At 40.1% G+C, this 18,714-nt stretch overlaps 1 protein-coding gene across 1 annotated transcript in view; it reads left to right on the top strand.

The window, feature by feature from the left end:
• Window positions 1–106: 106 nt before the first annotated feature.
• Window positions 107–18,714, top strand: part of sb:cb1081 (sterile alpha motif domain-containing protein 9-like) — a 39,475-nt gene continuing 20,867 nt past the window's right edge. The window contains exons 1-3 of the mRNA XM_021614725.3: window positions 107–399; window positions 3,777–6,631; window positions 7,060–7,097. Of these exons, the coding sequence (XP_021470400.3) occupies window positions 239–399; window positions 3,777–6,631; window positions 7,060–7,097 (3,054 nt within the window). The 5' untranslated portion in view covers window positions 107–238. The remainder of the gene's footprint in view (window positions 400–3,776; window positions 6,632–7,059; window positions 7,098–18,714) is intronic.

Genomic DNA, 18,714 nt, shown 5'->3' with positions numbered 1-18,714 from the left:
ATCATCCACACCAGGGACTCAGGTACAAGTAAGCCTACACTGATGTGAGTAAAGATGATCTTTGTCCTGCCACATTAACATCCAGTATGTGTCCTATTCCTCATATAGAGCATAGAGCTCTGGTCAAAAGGAGTGCACTGCAGGAGCGCAACCTTCACTGGGGCGGGGGAGGACATGACCCGCGCACATTCTGAAATTGCTTTTTTGTCATCTCCCCCGGTTTTATCATTGCACTGAGATGCAAAACAAGGCTCTGGTGTGCGTTAAGACCATGCAGACACCTCAGAGCATTTGGGTAGGCTGTTTTCCAGTTTGGCTGTGTGAAGGCAAAGCTTCTCAAAGGCTGGCGTATAGGACCAGCAAGGAGAGCAGAAACTGGATACTGATCTACCTGGCAAGGTAACTCCTGTTTGACAGAACAAATTCTATTTTTAAGGTTTGGATATACCTACTCAATCCAAATTTACGGTACTGTATATATCAAAGGTGGCCAGGAAATTTGAGATTGAGTAACTCCCACAAACACCCATAATACAATACAGCCGTGCCCTTCTGGGAGAAGACTGAACTAAATTGCTGCTGCTTACCTTGGCTAACTTTCCAGTTTGCTAGTCTACACTCGACAATATGTCTTTTGATGGTCTAGATTATTTGCTTGATTATCTGGTTTGTAAATAATATTAGCCATACATTCTGGATATGGGGAGACACCATAGAGGGAAGTATGATGAAGACACTGTGAGTGCTGTAACCTAATATTCTGTGAAAACAATGTCTCTGTTCCCTGCAGTGAGTAGGCTAACATCAATCATGTTAAATGTATTTAAATGTGTTAGTAGTAGTTTTTTTTAGGTTTTGTTTACACATGAAGCCTACATCATTCATTTTAAACTGTAAGTTTTCTAGGCTGGTTACTGTTATGTTCATGTTAAATAGGTGTTTGTCCCTTTAAGAGTACACAAGCGTTATTGGCTAAGGGCAACATAAACAGGATATAAAATTTTAAATTAGCCTACGAGACAGAATGCAAATAAACAAGCCCAGGGTTAAAATATTCCTCACAATGGATTCCCCTCTTATCACTAACAGGATGGCAGGTACCCTAGTGGTTAGAGTGTTGGACTAGTAACTGACATGTTGCAAGATTGAATCCCTGAGCTGACAAGGTAAAAATCTGTTGTTCTGCCCCTGAACAAGGCAGTTCCTAGGCCGTCATTGAAAATAAGAGAATACATTTTTAAAACAGCTACACAACAGGTACCAGTATGTTTGTGCTAACATGCCACTCCGCTGCTCCTTGCCATGACACAAACTACAAGGAGTAGAATACCAGCACAAAACAGGTCTGGATTTCATGCAAACTCAGATATTGTCAGTCAAGGATGTATTCCCATTTACAGTTTTTTTGTCAACCATAGTAGCCAAGTTAGTTTTGACTTAAATCTGCTTGAAAATCTATAGCAAGACCATTATCCCTAACATCTTGACAGAGTTTGAATAATTATGAAAAGAATAACGGGCTAATATTGCACAATCCAGGTGTGTAAAGCTCGTAGAGACTTTCCCATGAAGACTCACAGCCTTAATCCCTCCCAAAGGAGTTTCTAACATGTAATACAATGTGAAGAAATCCACTGGGTATGAGTACTTTTACAAGGCACTGTCATTAGCATCAGAGGCACCATAGATACTAGTGCAAGAACTATTGATCAAGTGGACTGTTAGATTAAAAGTAAGCAGGCAAACAGTGTGAAATATTGTGATTAGTACAGCTGTACAGTCACATATTGTTGCCCATAATGAAAAGTGGATCTTGTATTCGGTCAAATGAGAAACCGGAAGTCCTACCACTTGCTCTGTCAGAATATTAAAGCTGTGAGATTGTATTGAAGTATTTTGAACGCTAATGTGGAGTGTACTGAAATTTAAATCAACAGGGTCACTGATTGGACATAAAGGAATATAGTTCCTGCATGGTAGAGTACTTCCTTTGTTATCAAACTGATATTTTGTCCTTTCTGTCATCCTATGAACCCTGTTCATTGCTGCTCGCTATTTGGTATAGCTGCGAGTAAAAAAATTCAAACTATTCACAAACCTTAACTTTTTCCATATTTTGATTAAATGTAGATTTTTGTCACTTGCCTACACAAAATACCTCATTATGTCAGAGTGGAATTATGTTTTTAGAAACCTTAACAAATTAATTACATTTGAAAAGCAAATGTATTAAATTTGAAAAGCTGAAAAGTCTTGAGTCAATAAGTATTCAACCCCTTTGTTATGGCTAGCCTAAATACGCTCAAGAGTAAAACTTTGCTTCACAAGTCACATAAGTTGCATGGACTAACTCTGTGTGCAATAATAGTGTTTAACATGATTTTTGAATGACTACCTCATCTTTGTACCCCACAAATACAACTATCTGTAAGGTCACTCAGTTGAGCAGGGAATTTAAAACACAGATTCAACTACAAAAACAAGGGAAGGTTTCCAATGCCGCGCAAAGAAGGGCACCTACTAGCAGATGGGTAGAAATAAATAAAAAAGCTGATATTTAATATCATGGTAAAGATATTAATTATACGTATAATGGTGTATCAATACACTCAATCACTACAAAGAAACAGGTGTCCTTCCTGACTTAGTTGCAGGAGAGGAAGGAAACCGCTCAGGGACTTTAACTTTAAAACAGCTGTGATAGGACAAATCTGAGGGTCGATCAACAACATTGTCGTTACTTCACAATACTAACCAAATTGACAGAGTGAAAATGTAATATTCCAAAACATGCATCCTGTTTGCAATAATGCACTAAATTAATACTGCAAAAAATGTGGCAAAGCAATTAACTTTTTTGTCCTAAATACAAAGTGTTATGTTTGGGGCAAATACAATACAATGCAGTACCATTCTCCATATTTTCAAGCATAGTGGTGGCTGGATCATCTTATGGGTATGCTTGTAATCGTTAGGACGGGGGAGTATTTCAATATAAAAAAATTATGAAATGCAGCTAAGCACAGGCAAAATCCTAGAGGAAAACCTAAAAACCTACTTCAGTCTGCTTTCCACCAGACACTGGGAGATTAATTCACCTTTGAGCAGGACAATAAACTAAAAAACAAGGCCAAATCTACACTGGAGTTGCATGTTACTGAGCAGCCGAGTTACAGTTTTGACTTAAATCTACTTGAAAATCTATGGCAACACCTGAAAATGACTGTCTAGCAATGACCAACAACCAATTTGACAGAGCTTGAAGAATTTTTCAAAGAATATTTGGCAAATATTGCACAATCCAGGTGTGGAAAGCTCTTAGAGACTCACAGCTATAATTACTGCCATAGGTGCTTCTACAAAGTTTTGATTCAGGGGTGTGCATACTCACGTAAATTAGATATTTCTGTTTTTCATTTTCAATAAATTTGCAAACATTTCTAAAAACATGTTTTTACTTTGTCGTTATGGGCTATTGTGTGTATATGGTTGAGGGGAAAAATATACATTTAATCCATATTGAATTCAGGCTGTAACATGTGGAATAAGTCAAGGAGTATGAATACTTTCTGATGGCACGGTACTTGTGAAAATTGCAACAAAGTTATTGAAAAAACGTATACGAGAGGGTAGCAACAAGAAGCAAAACAATTATCAGCGGCATGCATTGTCAGAAGATAAATCCAACAAAGTCAAAGATACAGCCTTTTACTGTATACAGCCTTAATTAATGTCCTTCGACATTCTTACTTAAACAATATTGTCTCCTTTTTTAGAGTCCATGATACCACACGAAGAACAACTAATATTCAGAAAACTGGTTCAGCTTGCGAAAGGAGACAAAAAAAGATGGCACACAACAAGGGGTCGTCTCTGTCCAATGCCCATGGTCATGAAATTTATGTTGGAAGTCAAATCAGGGATTCCCTTTCACTTCTGGATGTTTTGTACGCAAATGCATTTGAAGAAGAGGACATAGACTCCAAAGTAGCTAAGAAGACCGAGGTAGATTTTTACAGAGGAGCCCCACCTCAATGGCTTAACTTCTGCTGGGCTGAAAGGGCAACTTCAGCTGATAAAACAACAACCTTTATAAAAAGAGATGGGTACACGGAGCTGATACAAAATATTAAGAAACAATGTAAGGGTGACCTGACTTCTACCATTAATCTGATGTATCAGCCAGGCAGTGGGGGAACCACTCTGGCCAAGCAGGTTCTCTGGGACATGAGGAAAACACTGAGGTGTGCTGTTCTAACAGGCCCTACCTCAGATATTACCGCTATCGCCAAGCAGGTGATTCACCTTTTCACTGCAGGCGGTCAAGGCCACCAGAACACTGTGCTCTTACTGCTGGAAGATGATCGTATTCTGGAGAATCTGCAGGATGCCATCATCAAAGAGATTGCAAAGAGAAACCTTGTGACCCACAGGCCTGTGGTCATAATTTTAAACTGTGTGCGTAAGGCAGTTATCAAACAAGAGGACCATAACAAATCAAGACATGTTATTCTCAGGGCGGAACTTTCTGAAGCAGAGAAACAACAGTTTGAGGAGAAACAGATTGAGATCAGTCGAAGCTACAGCAATGAACACAAACAGTTTCATGGCTTTAACATAATGCGAGAAAATTTTAGTGCAGATTATGTTAAAGAAACGTGTGCCCTTTCAGGAAATGTCAGGAAAAATAGAAGACCTAAAAATTACCAGGTTCTTGCATTCTTATCACTGGTGAATGCCTACGTTCCTGGCTCCCACCTTCTGCAGTCTCAATGTCAGGCATTCCTGGGGCCTCCAGATCCCATTTATGGAGGTCCTTCCTTTGAGCAGCGAATGGAGCCTTTCAGTCATCTGATAGTGACATTCCCTGCACGACAGGGACAAGACAAACATGTCCACATGGCTCACCCACTGATTGCACAGCAGTGTGTTAAGGTATTGGCTATGGCAGGTGTGACCAGGAGTGATACAGCAAAGAACTTTCTGACTGAATTTTGTAGAGAACATGTACAACAATTTTTAGTTCAAGACATGTTAACGAAAAGGGAAATGGGAGAAGAGAGAAAAGACACGTTTTCCAGGTTGATTCAAGATATTGAAGGCGAAGAATCCAAAAGGAATGTTGTATCTGTTTTACAATTAGCTTCAGAGAAATTCAAGCAAAACCCATTCTTTCCTCAAAATCTTGCTCGTTTTCTTTACATTGAGACAAAAGCCTATTTTAAAGCGGAGAAGTGGGCAAAAATTGCGAAAGACAGAGATCCTAAAAGTTCATTTGTTGCTGATACACTGGGGCAAGTATACAAGAACAATTTGAAGAGCAGGGTCCATGATCCTTCCATCTCTGCACAAGAAATTTTACAACTGTCAAAGAAGGCCTTTGAGGCTTTCAGAGATGAGGAAAGGGCTGCTGAAAATGAACAGGGAGCAGACATGCAAGATGATGGTATGACCAAAGTCTCACGAATCTTTAACAACAGAGGACTATTTGGATATCTACAGGTTGCCAACATTGTTTTTGACTCTCTTGTCTCTCTTGACAATACCTGGCAAAAAGTCCTTACCATGGAAATATCAGCTGACACCTTCTTCATAAAAATCGGACAAAAAAAGCTCTTCAAGTACAAGCCACTCATCATCAGCCTCAGGGATGAGGTGGAGAGGAAATGTGAGTTTTTTGACAGTTACTTGACTTACTCCAAACCCAGCATGAAAAAAGACGAACCGCATTACTTTCAGACTGATGTGAAGAACTGCTACTGCAAATACGTGGGGACATGCACACCTATACACTCAGAGTCTGCAATAGATGTACCCCTCCAGAAGCTCAAAGAAGAAATGGCCATTGCCTTCCCTGGACTGCTTTGCTGTCTTGATAAGGGCTATGATAAAACTCACTTGCGCCAAATAACAATTTTGTGGGAGGAAATAAAAAACGAATGGGAAAAAAAGAAAGATGGTGGTGGTGAGAACAAAGCTGCCCAAAACTTCATCCTTGCCAACATCATCTTAAGCAAAGTGGATGCAGCATCTCCAGTGCTTACCCCTTTGCCAATCCTAAGAGGTATTCTGGAAAGACACCTATTGGCCAATTTCGGTAACCAAACCCCAGAGTTTTACGTCTTAGTCCTTTTGCTGTTTTGGCCCGAGGAGCATAAGAAAATGGGATTCCATGTTGACCTCAATAAATGTGTTCTAGAGATGCAAGAGTCTTACAAAAACACATACAAGAAGCATCTTCGCTCAAGGTACCTTCGCCCCCTTATTTTCCTGGGAAAGGGTGGGGGTTTGAGCAGACTGGTTCATAGAGCAAAAATAGAGAAACTATTGGCAAGGGAGTATAAAATGGCAAGGCCAGAGGCAAGGCCAAACACTATAGATCAAAAGTGGAGCAGTGGTAAGGTGTGGAGAGAACCCAGTGTCCAGGACCTTCTTCTTCCAGTCAATGGAGTGGTTAGACAGCACCGGGTGTTTGCGTGTGTTGATGGCAAGGAGATTGAAGTCTGTGCCGACCAACGAAGAAAAGTTTGGAAGTCTGGAGACGTCTGCTTCTACCTAGGCTTCACCATTAGAGGTCCTGTGGCCTATGGCATACAGTACCCATCCCATCACGGACATGTCTTCTATTCAGGTATGATGACAGGGGGGAGCCTCGTACATTTTTGGGAGTAACTGACATCAAATCGATCAAAGACGGTAAAACCATTCTAATCCTAATTTCTCATTTTCATCTCTATATTCTCTCACTCGTGTTCAAGTTCTTGATATTTTCATGTGCTAAGTTTTCCACAATACAGTGACGTCCAAACCCACCAATAAATTTGTCACTCATCTCATAGAAATCAGCACAGTTAGCACTGAATATAATTGTTATTTTATTTGTTTATTTTAAAATGCTTTGTGTACCAGGAAATTAAGACCACAGTATTATCACTGAGGTTAATGCTTGGTGTGGTTGATTTTAAAATGCTTTGTGTACCAGGAAATTAAGACCACAGTATTATCACTGAGGTTAGTGCTTGGTGTGGTTGATTTTCTGATTGATGTGTCTTTCCCCAGGGCCTGTGAGAAGTTGCACAACCTGTGCTAATGTGATGGTGAGTTCATATTTGTTACTGTATTCATAGAGTGTACAGTAGTAGTCGATAAATGTTTGTCAAATGTTTGACCACCACCTATGTTGACTGTGCTCTGTATTCATGAATATTTTTTTTATTTTCATGAAAATCAAAAATATGTTGTGGAAATCCTACATTTTGCTCCAGTTTCACACAGCTGGCAGCTGCACTCTTAGAAAATAGCAGTGCTTCATTTGTAAATTCGGAGGTGCCGGAAGAAAAAGTGAGAGCGTTAGAGGGGGGTGACTTGGGTTGCTTTCAGGTACCAGAACGCATTTAAAAAATCCCCTTCATAATAAACCATTGCTTGCATTATCATCGTATTTGCATTCTGGCATACAGCAGTAGAGTAGAGATGCTTGAAGAAGGGTGAAACAAAAAACGGGTTCGGGAAAAATGTGGCCTTTTTAGAAATGCATTTAATACAATTTCACATCATTTTAGATGACTGGAGATTTGAGAAGAATCTTTTTTAGTAACTCACAAATTATCAAAATGACAGGCTACTTTGACCATGACAAACTCAGAATCTAAGATCAATTAAAACGACCCTGTCCTGAATCCAGAAATAGATTAGGCCTAGGTGTGTGGAGACACACATATTGTACAATTTAAGGAGGAAATTATAATCCTAAAAAAGCTTTCCAGTTTCAGTCACTCACCCAATGATGCTCAGTTCACTCACCTGCAATGGCCGATGCGTTCATTCTTAAAGCCATCTCTTTCTTGTTTTACTTTGTAAAACAATGCTGTTTGCTCAATAGGCCTATTTTTGGTAGCTTAGTCTTTGGTAGGTTAGTCTTCCCTTTTCAGTAGAATAATTTTCTTTCCAACTGGTGCTTTCCCCCGATTATATACTGAACGAAAATATAAACGCAACATGCAACAATTTCAAAGGTTTAACTGAGTTACAGTTCGTACGTATAAGGAAATCAGTCAATTTAAATACATTCATTTCGCCCTAATCTATGGATTTCACATGACTGGGTATACAGATATGCATCTGTTGGACACAGAGACCTTAAAAAAAGGTAGGGGTGTGGATCAGAAAACCAGTCAGTATCTGGTGTGATCACCATTTGCCTCATGCAGCCAACACATCTCCTTCGCATAGCTTGTTAAGGATAGCCCTCCAGTTTTTCTCAATTTCCGCCTGAAAACATACCCTAATCTAACTGCCTGTAGCTCAGGCCCAGAAGCAAGGATATACATATTCTTGGTATCATTTGAAAGGAAACACTGACGTTTGTGGAAATGTGAATTGAATATAGGAGAATATAACACAATAGATCTGGTAGAAGAAAATACAAGGAAATAATCAGATGTTTTCTGTTCTTTTACTGTTGTTGCATCTTTCAAATGAACAAGAACAACCAAACATTCAGAAATGATGCTAGGGCTCATTTCAAATAAGAATATAAGTGGGTAATCATATTTGAGCAAACTTTCAGACAGATACCTTCAGGAATAAGTGAGGTACATGCCATTGAGCATGAAGTCACCCAGGTGTCCCTCACAAGTTTCCCAAATGTACCCAAGTGGCCGAATTGGTACAGTGATACATTGATGCAAATAACTATATACAAAATACAAAAAATGTATTCTAACATACCCCCCAAAAAATATACTTGGAAAATTGAAAATTTAAATTAAAAATGAACATTTAAAAAAATGAAAAATAACAAGGGTAACTATTTACACTTTCAATGTAAAATAATGTGAAGACCCTCAGTCCTCTACACAATATTGTGCTGCTGATGCCATAGCCCATAGCAGTCTCTTTCTGGTGTGAAGCAGAGGGTCACCGAACAGGTGGTGCAGGTGACAGGGGATTTCTTGTGGCAAAGAGCACAATGAAGCCTCCCTACTGAGCCCTTTTTGCCCTGAGGCACATTCCTGCCTGCAATGATGAATTTTGGCATTTGAACACCACTGGTTGGATCCGAAGGGACTGAGGTAGAGCGGACAGAAGGTGCTACAGTGCTCTTGCTGTAGCTAGCAAGCTCCTGGATGAGCAGCTCCCTGAAGGCTAGTTGTGAGATGGGGGGCTGTCCACAACTCTTAGCCATTTCCTTCTGGAGTATGAAGGCATTCACCACAGCAATGTCAATGAAATGATAAAACAATGTCTTGTACCATTTCATGGTCTTGTGGAGAACATTATAGTAGCCTATCAGCGCATCTGACAGGTCCACACCTCCCATGCTCTTGTTGTAGTCCTTCACAGCAGCTGGAATTGGGACATTTTTGGTGGCCCATGCCCCAGTAGCGCCCTTCACACGCCTGACGACGTGATCACCACTGAAGGACTTGTGGATACTGGAGCACATGACCACCTCCCTGGTATCCATCCACTTCACAAAGAGCAGGCCATCCTCGCGAATCCATCTCATGGTGCCCCGATCGGCCCGCTTAGGCATGTCATTCACTCTGGTTTTCGGAAATCTCACTCTGTTGGTCCGAATGGTGCCACAGGCCCACATCTCCAGCTTCCTCAGGTCTATGAACAGGGTAGGGCGTGTGTAGAAGTTATCCACAAACAGTTTTTAGCCCTTCCCTAGCCGCTGAAAATCTAATAACTCCATAACGGAGTCATAGCTAAGTCCCTTACCGGTCGCACAACTGCTCTTCCCCTCATAGACAAACAAATTGCACGTGTATGCACACGCAGAATCGGCCAAAACAAACAGTTTGTAACCCCATTTAATTGGTTTGTTACGCATGTACTGTTTTAGGCCAATTCTGGCCTTTGAGGCTACCATTCTCTCATCTATGGAAAGGTTCTGGGTGGGCTGAAAATAAGTCTTGCAGGCCTCAAAGATGTAATGGTAGAGATGATTAATTTTGCAGAGCTTATCAAAACTTGCCGTGCCGTGCTTCTTCTCGTTGTCTTCATCAACTTTTGGGTCACTAATATGAAGCGCCCGTGAGATTGTCAGAAACCTTTTGCATGACATGACCGTGGTGGGGAAAAGGCAGTTGATAGAGGGGTGCAGATTTCCAGTAGTCCTTCAGGGTTTTCAGCTTTACAAGACCCATGTAAATTACCATAGAAAGGTAACAAAAAAAATCTGACATGAAAATGGGCTTCCATGTCTCTTTCTTGCCTGCCTGCTTCTTAGCTCCTTACTTATTTCTGTTCAACACTAGGGAATCAACAACTGCCGAGGTGAAAAACAACTGAAAAAGTTGCATGGGGCTGTACTTGGAGGTCATGTCCAGCTGAGGTCCTGGTGGCCTTTTTGATCTGAATATTGGAGGTGGAGTGCCAACGACCCTCCTCCGCTCTGCCAGCAGGTTCCACACTTCCCTTCCTCCGCTTCTTTGTCACCGACTTCACACCTCTAGATGGCCGGGCAGGGGTAGGTGTGGTGCCGGAGACAGCAGGGGTCCGGCTGGATGAACCAGCTTCAGTGGGGGATGGGCACCTTGGCAGTATGGGCTCCCAATCAGAATCGCTGGGACTGTGAAATAAAGACACAGACACACAGATACAGATTATATATAGAGTAGGGAAACAATCACTATGGTGAGGAGCTGTTCAATTCCATGTTTAGATACAGACACACAGACACAGACACACAGACACACAGACATACACTCACCCACAATGTAGAGCAATGTGTACTTTACACATTTCATTACTGATTATATTTTTTTATATATGGCAAATAAAATAAAAATATCTCCAAAACAACTCAAATTAATAATATTTGATATTATTAATTTCAAACAACGGTACTCACCAATCCAACACTGAATCTTCTCCATGCAAGAACATCTCCTCAGATTTAGAGTCAAAAGTACTCTCACTGTCCGAATCATCTTGGAGTAATTCACTGTCACTATCCCTATCAATTTCTTCAATAATATTGTGTAGATCTGTATATTTTGACTTTGTCTTTGATTTTACAGATTTACTCGCCATAATTCTTCTCTGAAAAAACTCTCAAAATAATACTGCTGCGCGTAACCAGAGTGGCTGCTTCTGGTAGAATTTTCAATGGCGAATGGCTGTGTTTACGCTCGAGATTCCACAAAGGCCAGTCTTCCCGGATAGAACCATTACATATTGCCATTTATCTCAGCTCATTGGCTATCTACCAAGCTAGATTTCAAGATGATCAGTGGTCATTGGTCCGAAATACAGTCAAACAACAAAGAACTGGTCATATCATTGGTGCGCAATGAGGTCATAGTTTGGTGTGTTCAAATCAGTCCCTTTTGGTCAATATGTCCCAGGAAAAGAACCATGAAGTATGGCTGTGTTACTAACAAACAGAGGATTGCAATGAAACCAAACATGGCTCAATAAACGTCCATTTAGAGTGAGTAATTACATTGAATGTTATTTCCAAAGTTGAAGGACACTGAATTTACGACACAATCCGTTTACAAAATGATTTGTGTTAGGCTATAAACATTGATTATATCGAACAAAACGACAATTTATTGTTTCGTCGTGACCTTTAGTATTGCCAAAAGAAGAAGATCTTCAAAGGTAATTGATGAATTGTATTGCTATTTCTGACTTTCGTGACGAATCTACTTGGCTGGTAACTGTACGTAATGTTTTGTCTGCTGATCGATAATCGCATGGTTTGCTTTCGCAGTAAAGCCTTTTTGAAATCTGACACCTTGGCCAGATTAACAAGAGGTTTAGCTTTCATGTGGTGTATTGCACTTCTGATTTAATTAAAGTAAAATATTTATAATAACTAAATTTCTGCAATTTTGTTGGAACGTTCCGCTAGCGGAACCCCTGTCCTAGACAGGATAGAGTTGATCAGGCTGTTGATTGTGGCCTGTGAAATGTTGTCCCACTTCTTATCAATGGCTGTTCAAATTTGCTGGATATTGAACTGGTACATGGTTTCATACACATCAATCCAGAGCATCCCAAACATTCTCAATGGGTGTCATGTCTAGTGACTATGCAGTCCATTGGAAGAACTGGGACATTTTCAGCTTCCAGGAATTGTGTACAGATTCTTGCAACATCTGGTAGTGCATTATAATGCTGAAACAAGAGGTGATGGAGGCGGATGACTATCACGACAATGGGCCTTAGGATCTCTTCACAGTATCTCTGTGCATTCATATTGCCATCAATAAAATGCAATTGTGTTTGTTTTCCGTAGATTGCGTGTGCCCCTACCATAACCCCACCGCCATGCGTTGACATCAGTAAATCGCTCGCCTTACAGGTGGACTGCAGTTGTGAGGCTGATTGGATTTACTGCTAAATGTCTGGGATCTTTTATTTCAGCTCATGAAACACGGGACCAACACTTTAGTAGTTTATATTTTCTTCAGATTATTAGAAATACTGTGACATGCCTGTTTTGGCTACATACTGTTTACTGACAGATTTGCAGTAATTCTATAACTTTGGCGTAATGTATTTCAATTTATCAGGGGTGCTGCGACACCTCCAGCAAGCACCCTTCGGCGGCTATGATTCTATAAGGAAATAAATGATGAAATGCAACGTTGGAGAGATTAGCTGCAGGCTCATGTCTATCAGAGCAGAGAGAGGATGCCAGATAATAGAAAGTGAATCTCAATCTAGTTCTGTGAGAGATACAAGCACCCTTCTCTGTCTCACCACAGCAATGGCCACGTGTTGGTCTATAGGCTTCAATGTTGATCAAACCATGAACCCGGGCCGGCCAACACAAATCAAACCATGAACCCGGGTTTTTGTTGGGCCGGCCCGAGTTCATGGTTTGATTTTTGTTGGGCCGGCCCGGGTTCATGGTTTGATTTTTGTTGGGCTGGCCCGGGTTCATGGTTTGATTTGTGTTGGGCCGGCCCAACAAAAATCAAACCATGAACCCGGGCCGGCCCAACAAAAATCAAACCATGAACCCGGGCCGGCCCAACAAAAATCAAACCATGAACCCGGGCCGGCACAACACAAATCTATTCTTAGAATATCAGGCACGTTTTCACATCACGTTTTTAAGGGGCATGAGAATTACAGAGGAGGCAACATGTATTGACTCTGATTTTATTATTATTATTACATTGAAAATAAGTGTTCATGCCATCAGAGGTACCGGATCCTGGCAAATAGGTTACGGAACGAAACAGTGCAAAACTGAAGAATCCTATCTTGTTCTGGCTCAAATTAAGCACTGGAAAAAATATTATAAAAGTGTTATTTGCGGAGGGATAGGGTTCTACCATGAACCATTTTCATCTGAAGAACCCTCTTTGGGACACAATGGTTCTTTGTAAGGCAAATGGTTCTCCGTAGAACCTTTAACATGCTAAGAACATTTTTGGGAAGAACCCTTCAGAATCTGAATAAGTTTATTTATTGTAATTTAATTATTTTACATGGTGCTTGGGCTTTTGTGCTTACCTCAGTGTTTAAATAGTGGTGTGAGATTGGTGTGAGTAAACCCCAAGAACTGGAAAATGGTTAAAGACCTGGAGAGTAAACCCTCCTCCTCACAGCTGCCCATGCCCCTTAATGTTGATGATGTGGTTGTTACTGACAAGAAGCACATGGCTGAGCTCTTTAATCACCACTTCATTAAATCTTCTTGCCCGTCCAACATTTCCTCATTACCCACCCCTTCTAATGTGACTATCCCCGATTTTTCCCCTTGCCCCGCTACAAAGTCTCTCCCTGTAGGCAGTCACTGAGTCTGAGGTACTAAAGGAGCTCATTAAACTTGACCTCAAAAAAACATCTGGGTCAGATGGTTTAGACCCTTTCTTCAAGGTTACTGCTTCTATCATCGCCAAGCCTATCGATTTTTCCCCTTGCCCCGCTACAAAGTCTCTCCCTGCAGAGAATACTATAGACATCAAGAAAGCCAGTCAGTTGAGGCTAGGCGATGATAGAGGCAGCAACCTTGAAGAAAGGGTCTAAACCATCTGACCCAGATGTTTTTTTAGCTCCTTTCTGGGGAGGTTCCCATTGCTTGGAAGGCAGCCACAGCTCATCCTTTATTTAAAGGGGAGATCAAACTGATCCTAACTGTTAATTTACATCAACAACATAGCTCAGGCAGTAGGAAGCTCTCTCATCCATTTATATACATATGATACAGTCTTATACTCAACTGTCCCCTACCCGGATTTTGTGTTAAATGCTCTACAACAAAGCTTTCTTAGTGTCCAACAAGCTGTTAACCTTGTTCTGAACACCTCCAAAACAAAGTTCATGTGGTTTGGTAAGAAGAATGCCCCTCTCCTCACAGGTGTGATTACAACCTCTGAGGGTTTAGAGCTTGAGGTAGTCACGTCATACAAGTTCTTGGGAGTATGGCTAGACAGTACACTGTCCTTCGCTCAGCACATATCAAAGCTGCAGGCTAAAGTTAAACCTAGACTTGGTTTCCTCTATCGTAATCGCTCTTCTTTTAACCCAGCTGCCAAACTAAACCCTGATTCAGATGACCATCCTACCCATGTTAGATTACGGAGACATTATTTATAGATCGGCAGGTAAGGGTGCACTCGAGCGGCTTGATGTTCTTTACCATTCGGCCATCAGATTTGCCACCAATGCTCCTTATAGGACACATCACTGCACTCTATACTCCTCTGTAAACTTGTCATCTCTTTATACCCGTTGCAACACCCACTGTTTGATGCTTATTTATAAAACCCTCTTAGGCCTCACTCGCCCCTATCTGAGATACCTACTGCAGCCCTCGTCCTCCACATACAACACCCGTTCTTCCAGTCACATTCTGTTAAAGGTCCCGAAACCACACACATCCCTGGGTCACTCCTCTTTTCGGTTCGCTGCAACTAGCGACTGGAACGAGCTGCAACAAACACTCAAACTGGACAGTTTTATCTCAATCTCTTCATTCAAAGACTCAATCATGGACACTCTTACTGGCAGTTGTGGCTGCTTTGTATGATGTATTGTTGTCTCTACCTTCTTGACCTTTGTGCTATTGACTGTGTCCAATAATGTTTGTACAATGTTTTGTGCTGCTACCATGTTGTGTTGCTACCATGCTGTTGTTATGTTGTGCAGCTACAATGCTGTGTTGTCATGTGTTGCTGCCTTGCTATGTTGTTGTCTTAGGTCTCTCTTTATGTAGTGTTGTGTTGTCTCTCTTGTTATGATGTGTGTTTTGTCCTGTATTTATATTGTATTTATTTTACATTTTTTAATCCCAAACCCCGTCCCCGCAGGAGGCCTTTTGCCTTTTGGTAGGCCGTCATTGTAAATAAGAATTTGTTCTTAACTGACTTGCCTACTTAAATAAAGGTTAAATAAATAAAAATAAAAATAAATAAAAACCTATATGGGAATATTTGTGCATGTATCTGGTATTCCCTTAATTATTTTACATGTAGCTGACATAGTGGTGTAAAACATATATATATATATATATACTGTATATTGTTGATTTTAATAACCAGAGTTGAGTGTGGCTGTCATTTTTACTCTATGTAGAGTATAACATTCAAAACCACGCCAATCTTAATGATATTTCCCAGTATGCTCTATTGCAGGTTCATTTTCAGAATTGTTTGTTTTAATATCTGTGTTTTTGCATGTACATTGATCGGATGATTAATGTTGTGCTACACAAAGATAAATAACATACATTTTCCTAAACTAATCCTATCTGTTAGTAGTTGAACTTATTGCATTACTGAGATGGTTGTTCTAGTTTAGATGATTTAGGTAGTCTCATTTATCAATCTTCTCTACCCTGGCAGTCATTCTGAATGCAGGTTGCGGGTTAAAAAAATTATAATTGTTGAATATCCTCACTCTGGCTGGATTCCAATAGGAATTATACATTCCGAGTGTTTAATTCAGATTCAGATGGTTTACCTAGAGGGCTCTAGGTACACCATCACTTGCAGGCGAGCAGAATGTGACTTGCAGGCCTGATGTGGCTGGTAAACCAGGGTTTCCTAAAACCACAGTTTTAGGGTATAACTAAGCCCTCAAAGAAATGCCTTATGATATACAGTATATCATCTATTGTCATAAAGAGTTTAATTTGAATGGCTAATAAGGCTGGTGGAACCACTCATAGATGGTTCTAGGGAAAACCCTTCATAGATCAAAGGGTTCTTAGTAGAACCATTCATAGGGGGTTCTAGGATGAACCCTTCAAATATAAAATGATTCTATGAAGAACCATATATAGAGCGTTCTAGGCAGAACCCTCTAGAAAGGATTCTACCTAGCACCAAAAAGGGTTCCCCTATGGGGACAAAACAAAGAACCCTATATGGTTCCACATAACACCTTTTTTTCTAAGAATGTATAATCACAGAAACCATTCTTCTTTAATTTGCAAATAAAGGTATAGAATAAGCAGGTTTGACAACATTGCAAAGGCAAGTTAGCCTTTAAAGGACAACGTACAACCTTTACCAACCTGGTCTCAGAACATTTCGTATTATTCTGTATGTAAATCTCAGTCCCTCCATTTAGTGTGATATGTTACATTTCATATGTTATGTATTCATTTGTTGATGTCCATCATCAATTTCAAAGGATATGTTACAAGTAAAAATGTGCATGATATGTTATGAATTGCAATTTGTACAGTATGATATGTTGTGGCTAAACTTAGCTAGGTGGCTAACGCTAACATTAGCTAGGTGGCTAACTCTAACATTACCTGGGTGAATAACGTTAGCTAGGCTAAGGGTTGGTGTTAGGGGTTAAGGGGTACGGTGGGGTTAAGGTTAGAGTTAGGAGTTAGGTTAAAATGTTAAGTTTAGGAGTAGGGCTGTTGCGGGGACCAAATTACCTCCACACCCACAGTCATGAGTCATGACCTAAGTAAAATTACACGTGATCCTTGAGTCACAGTAATCTCCTTTTATGCACTCTGGACATGCTTTGGTAGTACCCAACTTGCTAACTACCATCAGATCCTAATGGCCTGATACTCATGATTGTGTCATTATACAATACATAGCCTACCCCATTTTACACATGGCAGAACAACATAAAACAAAACTGATTTAAGATGTCTTTGGTACATAATTGGTTTAACTATACTCCAAAATCATACAAATTGGAATAATCCCCTTTGAGTGTGGACTGTATTATTATGCATATTACCTTATGCTACGCTCCAAAAATGTTAATAATGAGTCTGGGAGAACATGTATTGCCCTAGGCGATGCTGTTGGTTCATTGATTGTGCATGGCTGCTTAGAGTTAGCCTGCAATAGGTGTAGTTGTGTTTGATTTTAAATAGCCTAGTCATAGGGAATTGTTAATATTTTCATAATTAATTGAGTGACACATCACCTTCAGTTATACAGAATATCTGACCACCATGCATTTCCATCTTCTTCTCTCTCCTGTATTTCTTTCTTGAGAACGCAGATGGGCTATCAATAGTTAAGTGAAATATATTTTTTTACGAAAACATGTTCTTATTGATGTTCCCGAACAGATTTCACTTGGTTTCCCAATTTAAGCACTGGGTAGCTTCAGGAACAAAGTTGGAGAGCCCATGGCATACAGAGTTCGGGCGGAATATCACCTGTTGGGCAGAGAGAGCATGCTCCTTGAACAGTGGGTGATGCGTGGAGTGAAATAACTGTTATTATATTTATTAATAGCTGATCGTAAGAAGCACATGCTCCTCTATCAAACCCAAGTCGCACAGCCTCTATTTGCTATTTGAGTGGAGACAGATGACGTCTTTTTCCCCTCGACTCTGTTCCTGCCCTTTTGATAATGGGCCGTTCTAAATCAAAATTCCTTTTACATATAAGTAAAGACAAGATTAAATTGAGAATGCTTTTACTTCAAAGACATTCTAAGGTTTTTATAATTCACAACTAAAGTTCCAAATAACTCCCAAATGACTCTAGCATACAGGACCTGTTTCAAATGATCACTTTTACCCTCAACATAGCCACTTCATAGGCGCACTCGCTGTGTAATGGAGAAACTATCCTTTCTCTTTAATTCAGATAAATTCAATTATAGTCTGGCAAGGGACTTATAAGCATATTGTAAATTATGTCGTGTCTTTGGCTTTGCCGGATTAAGTGATATGACATGCTATTCTATAAAATCCTTTCTCTGTAATTAATATTACCTGATTGAGCGAATCATGTAAATGTATTAACTAGAAAGTTGGGGCACCACAAAATAATATTTATAAAGCTGTTATCTTCCGAATAAACTCTTAAAGACCTAGTAATATTTTACCTCAATAGCAGTCAATATTAATCGTCAGCTTATTTCAGTCTCATCTGAAAGTTGTAAATTCTTGGATATCTTCACAAACCCTGGCTAACAAGTTGAATCAGCAATACAAAATTGGGTTTATTTATTTATTTATTAAATACCTAACTAATCACACAGAATTACATATTCACAGAATGAACCATACATTGATTACAAATGACGTCATAAAGGAAAACGTCCCTAGCGGACGGAACAGATATGACAGCTGGTTACACAAAGAAAAGGGGTCTGGAAAGAGCGGGAAGACTGAAGACCAAAGGGAGAAGCGATCTATCGTAAATATAGACTCTTATGCATTCTAAATGACTTCCCATTTGGAAAAGGAAAATGCAATAAATATTTACTCTGAGCTGCGCTTCAATAGGTTGGTGGTAGATG

Source organism: Oncorhynchus mykiss, chromosome 9 (assembly GCF_057628025.1).
Source record: "Oncorhynchus mykiss isolate SJ-2025 chromosome 9, ASM5762802v1, whole genome shotgun sequence".
Lineage (NCBI taxonomy): Eukaryota > Metazoa > Chordata > Actinopteri > Salmoniformes > Salmonidae > Oncorhynchus > Oncorhynchus mykiss.
The sequence above is the reverse complement of the archived record's forward strand: the minus strand, read 5'-3'. Positions and strand labels throughout refer to the sequence as shown.